This window comes from Pipistrellus hanaki (genome assembly GCF_964339955.1).
Source record: "Pipistrellus hanaki genome assembly, chromosome: X".
NCBI classification, from domain to species: Eukaryota; Metazoa; Chordata; class Mammalia; order Chiroptera; family Vespertilionidae; genus Pipistrellus; species Pipistrellus hanaki.
The window spans coordinates 44,953,583-44,970,867 of NC_140524.1; the positions used below are offsets into that span (position 1 = coordinate 44,953,583).

Sequence of the window (17,285 nt, forward strand, 5' to 3'; positions counted from 1 at the left end):
TCAAGTGCCTGGAATATAAAAAAAGAAAACTCTTAACAAATGCAAATTGACAAGGAACAAGCGGTGATATGAAGATCCTTTGTTATAATCTCTCCTAGGTCTCTTGGAACAGTGACCTTCCACCGCTACTTCTGAAGATTGTTGTTTCTTTGGGTTGCTCTTTGTTTTACAAGTACCCTCCAAGCCAGCTCCTCCCAGAGAACCAGAATCATTAAAGTAAACATGACCTTAGTCTTCTCATTTCTCTCAAATTCGAGACAAAGGAATTTCAGATTTACTCCCAATTCTTGGAAATATGCACAGAGGCCTTGCAATGGCATTGGTGGGAAGGGACACTCAAGGCCCCACATGACAAAGCCTCTGTCCTGGGAGTCTGCACATAAAGGGGGCCTTCTTCTAGTGCTTGGTGGATTAGGTTAACTCTGAAAGAGAGTAGCTGGTCTTGAAAATGAGAGATTTCCCATATCCTGGAGACAAGAATAATTGTCCGTTTTCTGTCCATTTGCTGATGTGTAAGTCAAAGCACACTGGAATCTCTATTGAGGAGCACATTTTCCACCACTGTGCTTCTACTCCAGCGGAGATATTTAAAACCCTCCTTTCTCTTAGGAGCTCTAGGAGCAGCCCTTCTCCTCTAATAATCACCTAACTCTGGTAGCAGGTGGCATTTGAGGAAGTTGCACTCCCCTCAAGCAAGTGAAATATAATGAAAATGTAAAAAATAAATCCACGTAACTGTCTCTGCCCACGCACCCCCCAAACCACTCATTTCATACTTCTGTCATGGGCTCACTGTATCCTAGGTTACCAATCTCAAGATAGCTTGCACCATGGAGCCTGTCCATTGATGAAAAGCAGCAATAATTAAGCCAACCTTCCACCAGTGAGAGCCATCCCCCAAATGCTTCAACTAGGACTGTGCAATTTAAAGTGACTTTCAAATTACTCACAAAACTGTCCTTAGGTCTCAGACAGCCAAGCCGCCCTGCCCTATAGAGATTACTTGGATGCCAACTTCATAGAACCAACATTTTTGCCCACTGCATGAAACAAAGATGCCAGGGCAGCTTTTTTCAGGTGAGGTTCTTGCAGTATCTAATCCATTATTTAAACCAACATCAAGCACCCAAGCTCACAGCAGCAGCCACCACCATAATACTGATGATGGTCAGCATCATTATCACCATCATCACAGCTAAAATTTATTGTGCCAGATACTAACTAAAGTGCTTTCTTGGTATTTTTAATTTAATCCTCACAATAATCCTTCAGGATAGGTATGATTATTATTCCATTTTACAATTATGGAAACTTAGGCTTAGAGAGGTTAAGTTGCCCAGGCTTACACAGCCAGTAGTAGAATTTGAACCCAGGCTTTTCCCATCCTAGTGTCTATATTCTTATCCAGTGTGTCACTACTGCCTTAAAATATGTAGTAGTAGTAGTAGTAGTACTACTACTACTATGAAAAACTGCTGACATCTGTTGAGTACTCACAGTGAGCCTGACCGTCTGCTACATGCTTGATTTAAATTATTTTATTTAATCCTTACAACAACCCTGTTAGGTGGGTACTACTATTATTAACATTTTACAGATGAGTGAAATTGAGGTTGAGAGCTGTTAAGTGACATGCCCATAATCATGTGGTGATGGAGCTCAATAACAAACTCATGAAATATGGTCCAAAAGTTCAATCCAGTAAACTGAACTTTCGTTAGGAAAAGGAGGCTTTTCTCCTATTCTATTTAGTCACACTCCCTGCTGTGTCCCATTCCAAACCTACAGTGTCTCAGTGAGAATTTGTCAAGTCAATGCCAATGAGGAAGCCTGTTTAGTCATTCTGTGTACCTGCCAGCAACTCGGATCTGATTAATCTAGGGAGAGATTCAAGACTCTAAAAGTCTCTCATCACCTCCTTTTCCCCTCAACCTGATTTCTGAAAAAAGTACCTCATTTCCAGCAGTGTCTGCTAATGCTCTGCCCAGAACATCTAATAAGTGTTTACCCAAGGCTCCCAGAGCCCCAGTTAAAGGCCTTAATGTGCAATCCGGCTCTGCGCCTTATTTAATCAGCACCTGAATGAAATGTCTTTTTTGCTAGCAACAGCCAGAGCACAGTCAGCCAGAGTCTTTATGCAAACACAGCTGGTCGACTGGCAAAGGCAATTCAATTCACAGGCAAAATACACCCCAAGTTTATGACAACACTGGTGTGTGATGGAGATAGGAAGACTGAAGACAAAAGCACGAAACTGAAATGGGCTCATGCTTACTTTTTCCTCCAGATAATCTTGCTTATCCCTCTTCTACCTACCTAAACACCTGTCCACAGGGCATAACTTGAACTGTTTCTGCCAGACAGGCCAATCCTCTCTAACCTCCTAGCTCCTGCCATCCATTTCCTTCCCTCAGAACCACCCAGCCTAGGACAAGACTCACCCCTTCTTCCCTCTAACATTTCCTCCAGCAGCTACTGGAAAGGAACCAGAGCCAATCAAGAGATCCCCCAAACCATCCCCCTGCAGGAGCTCAGACTGGCAGCAGGTCTAAGTCCCTTGACACACCATGTACTGCCAGATATGCAAGCAATGCCCTGTTTAGCTGGCACAGTAAGCAAAAGGGACTGCTACCCACAAGAAGAGGAGTCTTCTCCAAGCTTTCAAACATAACTGCTGCACCCAAGTACCTTAGGTGCAGACTTACCCATGAGGGTCAGCTAGGAGGGTAGCAAGATACTGATAACCCCAGTTCTCTGGGTGGGCAGGGTGGGGAAGAGACCAACAATGGGGCAAGAAACTGCTCACAAACATAGGCCACTGCTCAAATACATCGGGATTTACCTCACCATTTGGATGAAGTCAGGGTAACAAGGCCATTTTTAAAATTCATCCTCTGCCCCACATCCAGATGAGTCTAAGAGCCACTCACACTTCAGTATAAATCTCTAAAATAGAACTGCTTTCTTCCTAGTTCCATCTTGGATATCACCTTATCTGGTGGAATGGGAATTTTGAATTGTAGAAGAGATTGGTTTGGAGCTTGGAGTACCCTGGAAGGAGGCAAGTTTGCATGCAGTGGGTGGGGGAAGAGACTTGGAAGCAGGGAAGAAGGAAAAGGAAAAAGAAAGGATAGCATCACATTCTATTAGTTCTGCTGTAGACTTTAGTGGGGGCACCAGGCATTATAAATCATTTTCTGTTGTTCATTATGATCCGCAAATGAGTGAGATCATGTGATATTTATCTTTCTTTGACTGATTTATTTCACTTAGCATAATGCTCTCCAGCTCTGTCCATGTTGTTGCAAATGGTAAGAGTTCCTTCTTTTTTATAGCAGCGTAGTATTCCATTGTGTAGATGTACCACCGTTTTCTAATCCACTCATCTGCTGATGAGCACTTAGGCTGTTTCCAAATCTTTGCTATGGTGAATTGTGCTGTTATGAACATAGGAGTGGGGTGGAGGGCAATGGGGGGGAGGGGGGATAAGGACACATATCAATAAAAAAGGGAAAATATCTTTTTCTGGTCAATGTGGGATGCCTGCTATCTCATTTTCTATATTTAATGTCTGCCCCCTCTCATCAATGATCTGTGTGAATCCTTGATAGTGTGAACCCTCCTTGGGACAACACAGAGAACACTATCTCACAAGTCCTTATATCAAAGATTCATGGGCAACTGCAGTTGTCTTATTAACAGTCCAGAAATGACAGAGTATTCCTACAGTTTAACTTGGTTTGTCAAGGGAAAAATAAGAACTCTGGCCCTGATTATAATATTCAAATGACTCCAAGTTACAGTTGAGACATTTTCCTGTGAAAACAAAGTAACTCTGAGCCTTTGCATGTATCATTTCCTATGCCTTCATTCTGCTCCTTCCTACAACATCCAACAAACTTCTATTCATCCATTCAGACGTGTTCAGAACACCTACTATAAGCCTGGCCCTGTTAGAGGTACTAGAATAGAAAACAAGACACACAGGATCTCCCCTCTCATGGAACTAATTTGTTTCTTTTATGATCCAGCTAAAATGTCACCTCCTCTAGGAAGATTTCCTTACTTGCACTAGGAAAAAAAGACCCTCCATCTTTTATGCTTTGTTCAAAACTGTTGCTGAATATGTCATGTTGCAATTTAGTTGATCTCTTTTCTTCCCTGTCTCATCTAAACTGTGAACAACACAAAGACAAAGAATGTTTCCTATTTATCTTTGAATCTCCAGTGCCTGACACAATGTTTGACACATAATAGCACTGGATAAATGTTTGCTGAATGAATACAAGAATGAATAAATTCCAATGTCTGTTTAAGAGTTCTGCAAATAGTTAAGTTAGCATGCAATAACCATGTGTCAATATTTCCTATTGTTATTTCCTGAAGATCTTAGAGGCTTGAAGGAAGGGGGGGACTTTGAAGAACTGAGAAGTGCTGAAGGACTGGAAAGCCTGGCTGAAATATTCCATTGACATAATACCAGTCACCAAACAAGCTACTGGAACTGTAAAGCCACCTCACAATAACTTGGGGCCCCAACTGAAATCTCTCATTTCACCTATATAAACACTGTAATTTTTTTTATCACCTATATAAACTAGTTCTACCAGAAGACTAAATGCCCTTCCCACAGGGCAATCATGTCAGACAGGATGAGCTTTTGAACCAACTTCCCACATAAAACATTAGCCACTAACTAGTCTGTCAAAGTGGGGTCCAAGGTTTATCAGCATCGGAATTACTCAGGAGTTTGTAATAAATGCAGATCCCCACCCTTGACCTACACCTACTCAGACTCTGTAGAGAGCCAGGCCTCTGCATTACAACAAGCTTCCAAGGAGATCTTTCACAGAGAAAGTTCAAGAATCACTGCTCTCCACACCCATAGTTCTTCATGTCCACTCAGCCAGTTACTGGCAGAAGAGGAGCACCTGAAACAAAAAACTCTCAATTTATTATAACAAGCAATAAGAAAGACCATTCATGTGTTAAAAACCGATGGGGGTGGGGGATCCTTTTACAACATGTACCTATAACAAACCATCATGCTGTGCCCTTTAAATATCTCACAATTGCTTGACTGGCATGGTTCGGTGGTTGAGCATTGACCTATGAACCAGGAGGTTATGGCTGGATTCCCAGTCAGGGCACATGCCCAGGTTGCAGGCTTGATCCCTGGGGGAGGGGGGGGGGGGCGTGCCAGGGACAGTTGATAAATGATTCTCTTTCATCATTGATGTTTCTATCTCTCACTCCCTCTCCCTTCCTCTCTGAAATTAATAAAAATATATTTAAAATAATAAATATCTCACAACAATTTCCTTTGTCAAGTATACCTCAATAAAGCTAAAAAAAATAACATGAAAAAAGACATGACAAACCAGAAGTTGAGAAACTTGGCTGTTCTTGCAGAGAGGGTATTTTAATGAGGCATGATGACTGAAAATCACAGAAGAGGAAAAAGATGAGAAGTAACTCACTAGCCTAATAATTTTTAAAAATTTATATGATATTAAAAAGGACAAAAAGAAAGTATGTATTGTCCAGATATCTACCAGGAGAGTAATACCAAGATCCAACAGCATAATTTCCTCATTGTGATGAAAGGGAATGGATACTTCAGGCAGAAAATGGGCTGCAGTTCTAATAACCAGCTCTTTGTGATGGAAATTCAACAAAAAGATGTGTGAGCTGGAGCTGAAAGTGCCTCTCTCTTCTGGTTATTTAAAAAACACACACACACACACACACACACACACACACACACACATACAAAACAGACAGGATATTTTCCTAATGGCACAAGGAGACATAGGAACCATGCCCATGAGACCTCAGGAGAACAAACAGGGCCACCAGAGGGAAAGAAAACAGGGAATTATCAAATCAGCTCTCTCAGTCCATCAGCATTTTCCAGGCACACATTAAACAATTAATGTGCATGTATATATTGCATTAAGCTATGCAAGGAATTACAAAGAAAAAGAAGCACTATTCCTTTTGGTTAAAAAAAAAAAAAAGCATTTCTGCTAATGGTAGAGACTAAACAAACATGCAAAAATAAGCAACTCAGCCAAATACTTACAGAATCACCTATATGTATACAAAAAAAACAAAAACACAACAAAGCAACTCAGGCCAACACTTATAGAATTACCTAACATATTCAAAGGTATACTTTATAGAATCAAATAGGCTGATGAATGTTCAGAGAGTTCAGAAAGGAAGAAAAATGGTATTACTAAAATAACTGGAATAACTAAAGTCGGGTTCAAGGTCATTTGAAAAGTTTCATAGAGGAGAATCCTCAGAAGAGTATCTACAGAGGGCAGGAACACATGACAAAGTCCATGATGATGATGACAAAGGTGCCACTTTATGGCAAAGGAACAAAAATTCAGGGGCCCTGAGGATTACCCCCTGAATAGGAGCCAGCAACATACTGTAGCTCAAAAGCAAGCCCCCTGATGGGTTGTACTAGCACAGTGGTCAGCAAACTCATTAGTCAACAGAGCCAAATATCAACAGTACGATTGAAATTTCTTTTGAGAGCCAAATTTTTTAAACTTAAACTTCTTCTCATGCCAAATCTTCAAAATAGACACGCCCAGGCTGTGATATTTTGTGGAAGAGCCACACTCAAGGGGCCAAAGGGCCGCATGTGGCTCAAGAGCCACAGTTTGCTGACCACAGTACTAACAGGTGCATGGCAAGCAAAGGCTGGCAAATTCATCTTTTCTCTTACTAGCTGTGGGCTGGGCCTCTAGTAAGTTTCAGCATCCAGTTTTATAGACTGCATTAGAAGGGTATGCAGGCACAAGCCAGGATCCAGAGAAAAGCGACAGAAAGGATTAAATGGATGGATTCCAAATGGCTATCAAAGATGAAAAGGAATTGAGGTGTGTCAGTTTCTGAGTCAGAGGTAAAAATACATTGGGCATCTGCCAGCTTTGATCAGCTTTGCCCAGTTTCTCTGTTTAAGTGACCACATAGCTATTCAGAGGATTAAAATGCTTTGCTTGCTTGGGGCCCATTTCATGGAGAAGATAGAGATAGGAAAGAGTTAAATAATTTGTCCAGGTTCCCTAACAAGCCATGAGTTGAACTAGCATCATAATTTTAAATCCCAGGGCTGTCTGTGGGCAGTTTAATCCACCAATGCACACCATTTCTCTTTATAATGGATGCCCCCAAAAGACTACAACAATGAAAGATGGAAAAATTCTCTGCAAATTTCCATGGGAGAAAAAACAAAACAAACTAAAAAGGAATGTTATGCCTCACTGCTGAGGCCCATATAAACAACATCCTCTTGTGTCCCCTAGACTGATGGCACAGGACACAGTCCATCTGATAAGCTATCAGCAGATGGATGGATCCCTCATTGTACCCATTACCCATCCGATGTCAATTCTAAGCAGGATCTCTTATCAGCACTCTAGACAGCAGATGGGGATGGGGAGGTATAGCTGGTCTGAAGTCAAGCTAGTTCTCCAATCCATCAGGTTTTCTGTAAAACAAATTCATCACAGAGCAAATGGAACACACTGGAGTATATTCAGCTAATTCCCAAAGTTGCCACAAAAAAAGCTCAGAACTGTTTTGAATATGTGCCATTCTACACTTCGAGCAAGGAGGAAGAAGTAAGCGAATCAAATGGTGAACCAAAAGCAGGTAAGCTACAATATATTTGGAGGAAATCAGACTTCTAATATATTGTAAAGAAAACATGAAATCAAATAGCAAATGGCAACTCTAAAAAAAAAAATGGAGTGTACTCAGTATTACTGCTTAAAAAAAAACACACAGTGCCTTGGGGATATAGGGATGATAGCATCAATTATTTGCCAAATGTCCAGCCTGGATCCAGCTTGCTTTATGTACACACAACAATGAGGACTAAATGGCATTTATTGTGCCTCACTAAGTTCCGTGCCCCATCAGGAGATGTTGACACAGACACATACAGAACCAACAACAACTGGACAATTAGACAAGACATTCCAAATGGAATCTTTCTGTTAAGTTTCTAAAGCAAAGACAATATAACTTATGCAAGGAAAATAAAGGGCCACTAATTTATGACAACTGGTCTTTACAGATACAATCAATCAAGGACATTTTAAACCTTTTGCTGAGAAATTGTAGGTTTGGGGGTTTAAATAGCTAAGAGAATCTCTTCCTGCTAAAGCCAGCTTGCCACTGTGGCAGCTCAGTTCCTAAGCCACCTCTGCCACTAATGTGGCTGGATGATTTTTAGTAAACAGCATAATCATTCAGTAAATTAATTTCCTGTCACCCACACCTGGCAAAATGATATGCACAAGGGGACTAGCTATGCTTGAAGAAATACTTATTGGTGCAATTGGTAAATGCCACTGATATTCAGCAAGGAGTTTAAAGATGGTGCTACTTTGCTGATTCTGAGAACCCTTAGACATCTCTGGCTTGAGTTTAGATGTGAGATGGTGCTGCTTCAATCATATAAACCTCTATCAGTCCACAGTCCCAGGGCCTTTGAGAAATCAGACAAGATCAAAAAGAAACTTGACACCAGGAGTATTAAGACCAGAACTCAAGCACAAAAACTGCCCTCCCTTATGCTTCTAAAGCTGGCAATGTGGCCAAGAAGAGGATCTGGGTAACGAGGTTTTGGGAATACATATTTTTTATTGCAAAATGGGAGATGAGACGACTAACCAACTTCTCTCTAAATCTTCTATTTCCTGGCCTAAAGCAATACCATCCTTGTTATAGACAAACTTGCACTCACTGAGGAACAAGGTCTTCCAATAAAGCCAAAATTTAGTCATCCTGTTGTGAGACACACATCAGAAATGTTTCTGCTAAGCTCTTCCTTTTATTTCAGCTAATGTCTCCTCTCCCTAATCATGACCTTTGAACTCCGTATAATTTACTGCCGAAATATAGCTTAATTCAGCAAATTCATTTGCCAAAGTATTTCTTTGAACTCATCCTTTCCCCTTTGGAATAAAGACAGTCACAGGAAACATTTTAACATATTTTTCTCCGGGTCCAAGTTACTTCATCAAAACCATAGATAAAACAAGTTATGGGAAAGGGCCTTAAAATAAGCAGTAAAGTGCTAGAGAAATGTAAGGTAATATTAACTATACTTACTATCACTAGTCATTGCTGCAACCAAGTCAGCAAACTATTTCCAACATCTGTTGTGAATTTTTTTTTTAAATATATTTTATTGATTTTGTACAGAGAGGAAGGGAGAGAGATAGAGAGTTAGAAACATCGATGAGAGAGAGTCATCGATCTGCTGCCTCTTGCACACCCCCTACTGGGGATATGCCCGCAACCAATGTACATGCCCTTGACCGGAATCGAACCCGGGACTTTTCAGTCCCTAAGCCGACGCTCTATCCATTGAGCCAAACCGGTTCCGGCTGTTATGAATTTTTTTAAGGATTTAAATAAAGTTTTTAAAATCCACACATTCATGCTTCCCAGGAAGAGCCATAGGTAGGGTATAGAACATTGGAGTCATCAAAGACTAGGTCCCCTGGTAGGCCAGAAGTTACTATTTAAATGACACAAAGTAGTGACTTAGAAGTAAAGGACAGAGGAGTCTACTTCAGGGTACACTCAAGTCTTCCTCAGCATGACTCTGTTCAGAGCTTGAGCTAAGAAAATAGAAAATGCACAGAGCTTGAGCTAAGAAAATAGAAAATGCACAGGTGACAGGAATCAGTCCATACTCTCCCAAACATCCATCCCTCTGCAGCAACCAGCTCTAAGTGTTATCATCATTTATACATATCCCCAAGGGTGACCTGGTCAGGCTGACTTTACTGAGGAGACAGAGGTAGCAGCAAAAGATGAACAAGTCCATCTGACTTAATTTCCTTTTTTCAATCACGGATGGCAAAAGCATTTCTAGAATAGTTATCTGTTGCATCCTGGGCCACTGCTTCATGGAGAAAAAGACCACAGAACATAGGTTGTCAACAGCTAGGAGTAAAAAAATGTCTCATTTTGCAGATGGGCAAACTAAGGTCCAGGAAGAGTACTCTCCCCAGTCACACAACTAATTAATGCCAGAACTAATCTCCAGAGTCTTCTAAAAGCCTCTAAAAACCTTTCCACTAAAAACCATGGTACTGCCAGATTTGACATCATCACACCAACAGCAGCCCCAGTGGGGCTGAATTTAGTCCTTTGTTGACCTTCTAGATATGTGGCTGCCAGAGGCCTCAAGACCCTTTTGTGGAAGAGTTGCCCTCTGACCCTCACCACCTGCCGTCCAAAAACAGCACTCCTGTCCCAAGAGCCTCGTGCAGCAGTGGCTGAGATGCGTTGTTTCCTCTCATTAACAAACAGGCCATTCATGAAAAAAAAGAAAAAGGACTGGCTCAAATTTACACAAAAGGTCTAGCTGGGAGAGCCCTGGGCTTCCTGTGAATAGCACCACTTCCCAAGAAGCCTTTTCTTATAATTAAAAAAAAAATGTTGCCCCCTCCAGCTTTGCTCAGTAATGAGAGCCACCCAATCAATAACAGCCTCTTTGTTACAAAGCTATCTGCATCTCTTTTCCACACCTGCAAAATGGAAAGGGTTTGAGGCCATTTACCACATTTTACAGATAGGAAAACTGAGGCCAAGAACCTGCAATCAAGGAGTTCTAGAACAAAGAAGTAACAAGCTTGTGAGCCTCAAGTAGGCATTGTCATGCTGATCAGCCTCAGCCTCCCCGCAGAGACTGCCCTATTTCACTGCCAACTTGCCATCCCAAAGACCAACTGGAAGATAATTCATCTTTTGGCTTCAGGCAAGTGACCATCCAATCCCTAGGCACCCAACACGCCAGTAAAATGGACATAATAATCTTAGCCTCCTGCCCCACATAGGGCTGTCACAAATCTCCTGAGAATAACCTACAAATACAAATGCAATAAAGATTCTAATGACAGGTTTCAAAACTATCTCTGAATAAAACACACCAAGTTTTCCACATCCAGAAATTTACAAAAGATTTGTTTCCCTTTCAACTCTTCCTTATCCTCCATGATTTTATAGTTTTTTAACATCTCTTCACACAGGCTGAGTACAGACAGACAGCCTCACTCTTGGTCTCCAATCAGATTATTTTTATGTATCTGACACTTTCCTTTTTAATACGGTTTGTTTTTCTTAATATGGCTAATGGGAGGTAAAGAAACCAGCTCTTTGAGTGCCCCTGGACCATGACCACAGCAGACAGGATAAGAATAAGATAAAGAGGTTTGCAAAAAATTAAATACCTTTTCACCAGGATAGAAACCACCAGCCCAATTTTCAGCCTGGGGCCTGTTTCAGAGAGCACTTAGTAGGAGCTTAGTACTGCTCCAAACCCTCAAAATTCAAAAGCAGACATCACCCTAATAGTACAAACTCCCAAATGAAAGAATGATTAAGGGAAACCCATAATAAAAGTATTCCCCCAAAGTACCCTAATAGAGAAAAGGAACCTTATTTGACCACCTGCAGTAAAGAATGTCACCAGGCCTCTGAGGATTAACTGTGACTGAGAGCGTGGGGGCTGGGCCAGGTCTCCAGATGTGATTCAGAAAGGGCACCTGGCTGGGGCTGGACTTCCTGCTTGTGAAAGGCCCGGCAGGGCTGGGAGGGACAGGCAGCCAGTCTGAGTGCCAGTCGGCTGTGGTGCTATGTTCTTTCCCCACACTGTGAGGCTGATGCATTGTGCAAAGGTGAAAGAAAGCCAATCTGAAATATGCAGAAAAACAGATTTTTGGAAAATCGTTTTTAAAGGTCCCACTTCCCGAAGGGATGAGGTGCTGTACACTGCCAAGTGTCCTGAGCACACTAATGACTCTTATCACTAAGGCTGCCCAGGAAAAAGTCAACAAACTCACATGCATCATGGTGACCAGGTGACAGGGGTTGAGCAGGTAGATGACAGTCTTGGTGGCGAACTTAAAGCCCACCTCCACCCCGAAGGTCAGGCACAGGGCTACTAAGAGCAGATTCTTGCTCAGGCTCTCCTTGCCTTCCTCTGGCCGCTGGGTCACCTGCTCTGGCTGGCAGCCATGGCCACCCCTACCGTCCTCCTTCGTCTGCCTCAGGATGTGCCGCAGGGCCACCAGGATCTCCAACAGGGCCAGGGTCAGGACCACCACACTTTCCAGCAGCCGCTGCTGCCAAGAGAGGAAGGCAGCACAGTCGGGGCCCCCATTGCCTGCAAAGCTGGGGTCCACGCCCCCATAGAGCCAGTCCAGAAGAGTTTGGTAGCTATACCGGGACATGATGCAAAGTGGCTCCCCTCGACCACCGTGCAGGAAGCAAGAGTGAGATGGAACACAAGCCCAGAGAGTCGCCCGGGTGGTGGGACATGTACGGAGGGCACACACCCACACCCGCACTCCCTCCAGACAGGGGGGCACCGAGGGCAGGGGAGGGAGAAGCTACACGCGAGGCCCGGGGCAAAGTGCTGGCTCTAACTCGTCCCCACGGCTGTCTGGGGAGCCCCCCGCGCTTCTCCAGTGGCCACCAACGAGGCAGGGTTGAAACGAGCCGTTGGCCAATCTAAAAGGAAGGAGAGGAAAAAAAAAAAAGGTCTCAAAGAGGCAATTGCATCAGGAATTACCAAGCGGGGAAGGGTAACTAGCGAGGGAAGAAAAGGGGAACCCGGGCAGTGGCGAAGCAAGCAGGGGTCAGGGGAAGTCAGAGGCAGAGAGGTTCGGGGCCGAGGGGGACCCGGCAGCGCCTCGGGAGCGAGCCGGGGGTGACAGGGGTGAGAGCGCGGAACACGCGGGGGCCGGGAGGGGAGCTAGCGGGGCCGGGCGGGCAGGGAGGGCGACAGGGATGGCAGGGACGCCGGACTCCTCCTTCCACACACTCGCCACCGGGGATCGCTTACTCCGGCAACCGCGTGGCCTTCTCTGCCCCCAGCTGGCAACTTCGCCGCGGTCAGGTCCCTCTGGCCAATTTAGAGCCGTCCGGGTCCGACCGCCCGCCCCCGGGTACACCCCGGAGCCCCCAACTCCACCCCTGGCTCCCGCCCTCGGGCAGCACCTCCCCCAGCCCGCGGCCCGCCCGGGACCGGCCCCCTTCGCGCGGGCAGCGGCGGGAGGAAGCCGGCAGGGAAAGAGGGAGGGAGGGACGGGGTGGGAGGGAGGCCGGGCCGGCCAGGGGCTGGGCTACAGCCGGCCCCCTCCCTCCAACCAGGCGCCGCATCTTCCCGCGCCTCCCACCGGCCCCGGCCCCGGCCCCGGCCGCCGCGCCCCTCGGGGCTCCACTCACCGGCAGCTCGGCCCGTGGCCCCGGCTCGGCCCCTCCGGGCTCCCGAGCTCCCCGCGCCCCGGCGCTCGGCTTCCCGGGCGGCCGCAGCCGCCGCGCAGGGCTCCTCCTCCCGTCTTCCTCCCCCTGCGGCCGCCGCGCTCGCTTCCTCCTTCTTCCCCTCTCTCCTCCCCCTCGCCGCTGCCTCCTCCGGCGCTGCTCAGCCTCACGCCCCCCTCCCCCCCCCCCAGGCCTCCACGCTCGCTGGCCACGACAACCGCCCAGCCTCCTTCCCTCCTCGGGCCCCCTCGCACCCGCCTCTGCCACCCCCAATCACACCTCCCACCTTGCTTCTTGGCTCCCCTCCCCTCTCCTTCCTCCGGGCTCAATCTCCGCCTCCTTCCCCTCCTTCCTGGGCCTGCCTCGAATTCTGCACTCTTGGAGCCTGCATGCGGGCATATCCACCTTCCTTCCCCGAAGGGTGCCTAAGGCACCTCATTCTGTGAAGCCTTTTGACTGACTCCACATCCCGCGACTAGCGTCTCACCAAGGCACGTCTTTTTGCTCCTGGTACTTAGTAGGCACTTAGCCATCCCTCAAGTTCTGCAGGGGCTGAAGTCTAGTGCTGAGTAGCTGGGCCAGCTTTCCTTTGGGATGTTGGCCGGGTCTGGCCTTCTGTCTCCTCCTTTTTGCACTGGAATAGTAGACTCCTTTTTGCCTTAGGATAGTGCAGGACCAGGATGGCAGCTTCTCTCATTTCTAGCTACAGCCCCACTCCTCACACTTCAGTCCCTAGGACACCAGCTTCTAGTCCTTTTCCCTGCTCTTCCCCCTCCTGCTTGGATTTGGTCTTTCTCTCTTACCTTGGGCTGCACAGCCTACCTGTGCCACTCCCTCTCCAGGCGCTCCCCTTTCCCCTATCTCCTACGATGTCTTCCATTGGAGACTTGCCAGACCAAAAGAAAATTCCCCTGACCTCCTTCACTCCTTCCTCCTTGCAAGGTAGCAGCTGCTTCCCAAACTGTAATACACTTGGCACTTGGTGAAGAGTCCTGACACTGAAAGGCCAGCCAGGACAATGTGGGTGTGGGAAGGGCCCAAGAATTGGTAAGGACATCTGATTGAAACAGGGCCCTGTCTCACCTGCTGCTCTCTACCCATAGACTATGGCTTGCTTTTCTAGGGATAAGGAAACAGGAAAAGGACCTTCTTAAAATCTACCTTATGTTGCTTTAATATTTATTGAAGACTTACAGTGAGTTAGGAGAATATCCAGAAAAACACAGGTAGGTACCTTGCCTAGGAAACACTTTGGGGTGCTGGCTGCAAGCCAGACTCAAAATATAAAATAAAATCTGCTGTATTATCAGACTATTGTCCTCCCATACTAAGTCTGATTATAGCCTCAGAGCCAGGTAGCCTTGTCTAATTCCAAGCTTTTGTACAGAATCTACCATAGGCTGGCTGCTCTTCAAGTGCTAATTAATAAAGAAAAAGCACGCCCTGGCCAGGTTGGCTCAGTGTACAGAGTAGCAGAGTAGGCCTGCACACAGGTCGGTGGTTTGATTCCAGGTCAGGGGAGTATGTGCAGGAGGCAACCAATCTGTTTCTCTCTCTCTCTCTCTCTCTCTCTCTCTCTCTCTCTCTCTCTCTCCTCTCTCCTCTCTCCTCTCTCCTCTCTCTCTCTCTCCTCCCTCCCCTCCTATTTAAAAGCAATGGGAAAATATCCTTGGGTGAGGATTTAAAATTTTTTAAAAGAACATAAAGTAAATAAAGAACAACCACAAACCTTTGATTCAGAGGCTCACTTATTCATTATCCTTAGGTGTTTTTGTTAAATTCTCTGCAACATAACCAGAAACATTCAGGATAAAGCTGTAGAGCTCCTGGCAATGACATGCAGCTTCTGGAGACCAAGCTCTTATGTTGAAGGAAATAAGAATGAGGTGTGAAAAATAATATAAATGGAGCCACTTTATTTTTTAATTTTTATTCATTGATTTGAGAGAGGATCATCAATTTGTTGTTCTACTTATTTATGCACTCATTGGTTGATTCATATATGTTCCCTGATTGAAGTTTGTGGACGAAAGGAGCCACATGCTAACCTGACAAGCTCAGGGGAGGCCTGCGTGGCAGTTTTGCAAACTCAGAGACCTAAAATAACCACAAAAGATGGTCTGAAAATTAAATATTTAACTACAAACAGGTTATAGTGGGCAGTCATTCCTAGGCTGATATTTTCCCTGACAAACATCAACTTAGATCTTTCCTGAGCCCATTTGCCTTTTTGCCTCTAAGATAACTATCTGTTAGATGTCTGGGTAACTTGTAACTTCCCTTTTTTTTTCTGGAGCCCCTGGGGCACAACCAAATATGGTAGGCGCCAGGACAGATGCCTCAAATTCCTTCATTATCATGCTAATTGTTCCTGCATTCACCTCAGTATGTATCCATCATTTATTTTTTATCCAATCCCAGGGGTTTCCCACCGCTTTGCTTTATCCCACCTCCTTAATCCATTACCAATGAATTTCACGTAACCCATCTATGTCCCTCCTTTTATTGCAATGTATAAATAGAACTGTAACCCGCCATTCTTCGGAGCATTATCTCAATTCATTGAGGGTTCCTCTTCCTGGTTCCTCTTCCTTCGACAGTCTGGCTCAAATAAACTCACTAAAATTCTTTACAGGTTTCAATGGTGGGTTTTTTTTGTTTGTTTGTTTTGTTTTTTGTTTGTTTGTTTGTTAACAAGTTCAAACCTACAACCTTGGTGTATGAGACAAAGCTCTATAACCAACTGAACTACCTGCCCAGGGCTAAATGGAGCCACTTTAAAATGGGGTTGGAGCTGCCTTTCATATCTTAACCTTCAAACTTTTGGAATGATAAAACTGGGCAAAATAACCTTTGACTGGACCTAAAGCAGCACTAAATTCCAAACAACTGTTTGCAAAGATAACAAGAAAGCAGACATTTATGGCCATGGAATTGAAAATTAAAGACTTTCTTTAGAATTAGTATCACTATTTTAGCTTATCTTCACTTATAGAAATGCCTTCCTTCTGTAATGCCCAAGTGTCATAAACCCCAAAGACTACCAGGGAGCCGAATCCGATGCAATTGCAGAAAGCCTGTATTTATTTCGGACTAATCCGAGCCCAGTCTCACCTACACCCACGAGGGCATGGGCGAGAAAGAGGAAGAACTTAACATATCAATGGGTTTTATAGGGAGTGTGGGCTACCTTGGCTGACCTGACTGGTTGGGTTAGGCCTAGGGTCCAGTTACCTGGAGCTGGACCCGCCCCATCCTGCCCTCTCACCCCACCTGCCCTCTTACCCCGCCCTGCCCTCTTACCCCGCCCTGCCCTCTCACTTCTATTCATATACCCTTTCTCATAAATGGCCCCTTCACCTCCTATTCCAAATGCTGTTTGAGTTACTGCCAGAATCAGTGCTTTCCAACAAGCTATTCTTTGGGATCTCAAATAAATGCTTGTTTCTCTCACTTTGGCCTTTTATTTTAGGTTAACAGGCTAGACCAGCGTTTTTCAACCGCTGTTCCGCGGCACACTAGTGTGCCGCGAGATGTTGCCTGGTGTGCCGTAGGTGCAGACAAGACAAGAATTTTATAATTTTTCACTATTTTGTTTACTTAATATTTCATAATAAAGTAATTATAAAATACTTTCCTTGTGTTTATTTGATTCCTATTCAAGAGAATTACTTTATATATAGTCAATATAGGCACAGAGTTAAATTTTTTAACATTTTCTAATGGTGGTGTGCCTCGTGATTTTTTTCATGAAACAAGTGTGCCTTTGCCCAAAAAAGGTTGAAAAACACTGGGCTAGACCAACTCAATAAATGGCTTCATTAATCCCTCCAATTTCCATGCTGAACTTAAGTTGGGAATTTGGCCTGGAGAGTCTTTGTGTTTGCAAAATGACTGCCTTTAAACTACTGTAGCCAGGCCAACTTTCTCACCTGAGCCACAAATTATTCTTTTTTTCATAGGCAGAATCACCATGT

General features: G+C 44.7%; 1 protein-coding gene across 8 annotated transcripts in view; it reads right to left on the reverse strand.

Moving 5' to 3' along the window:
• TMEM164 (transmembrane protein 164) overlaps positions 1 to 13,492 on the reverse strand; it is a 240,633-nt gene extending 227,141 nt beyond the window's left edge. The window contains exons 1-2 of one of the 8 annotated variants that reach the window (XM_084870512.1): positions 13,273 to 13,491; positions 11,886 to 12,167 (exon numbers count right to left, since the gene is read on the reverse strand). In XM_084870512.1, coding sequence (XP_084726638.1) covers positions 11,886 to 11,894 — 9 coding nt within the window. In that variant the 5' untranslated portion in view covers positions 11,895 to 12,167; positions 13,273 to 13,491. Of the gene's footprint in view, positions 1 to 11,885; positions 12,556 to 12,889; positions 13,027 to 13,272 lie in introns of those variants that run through there. The other 7 variants (XM_084870509.1, XM_084870510.1, XM_084870508.1 and 4 more) reach the window with 7 other exon arrangements.
• Between the last annotated feature and the right edge of the window lie 3,793 nt (positions 13,493 to 17,285).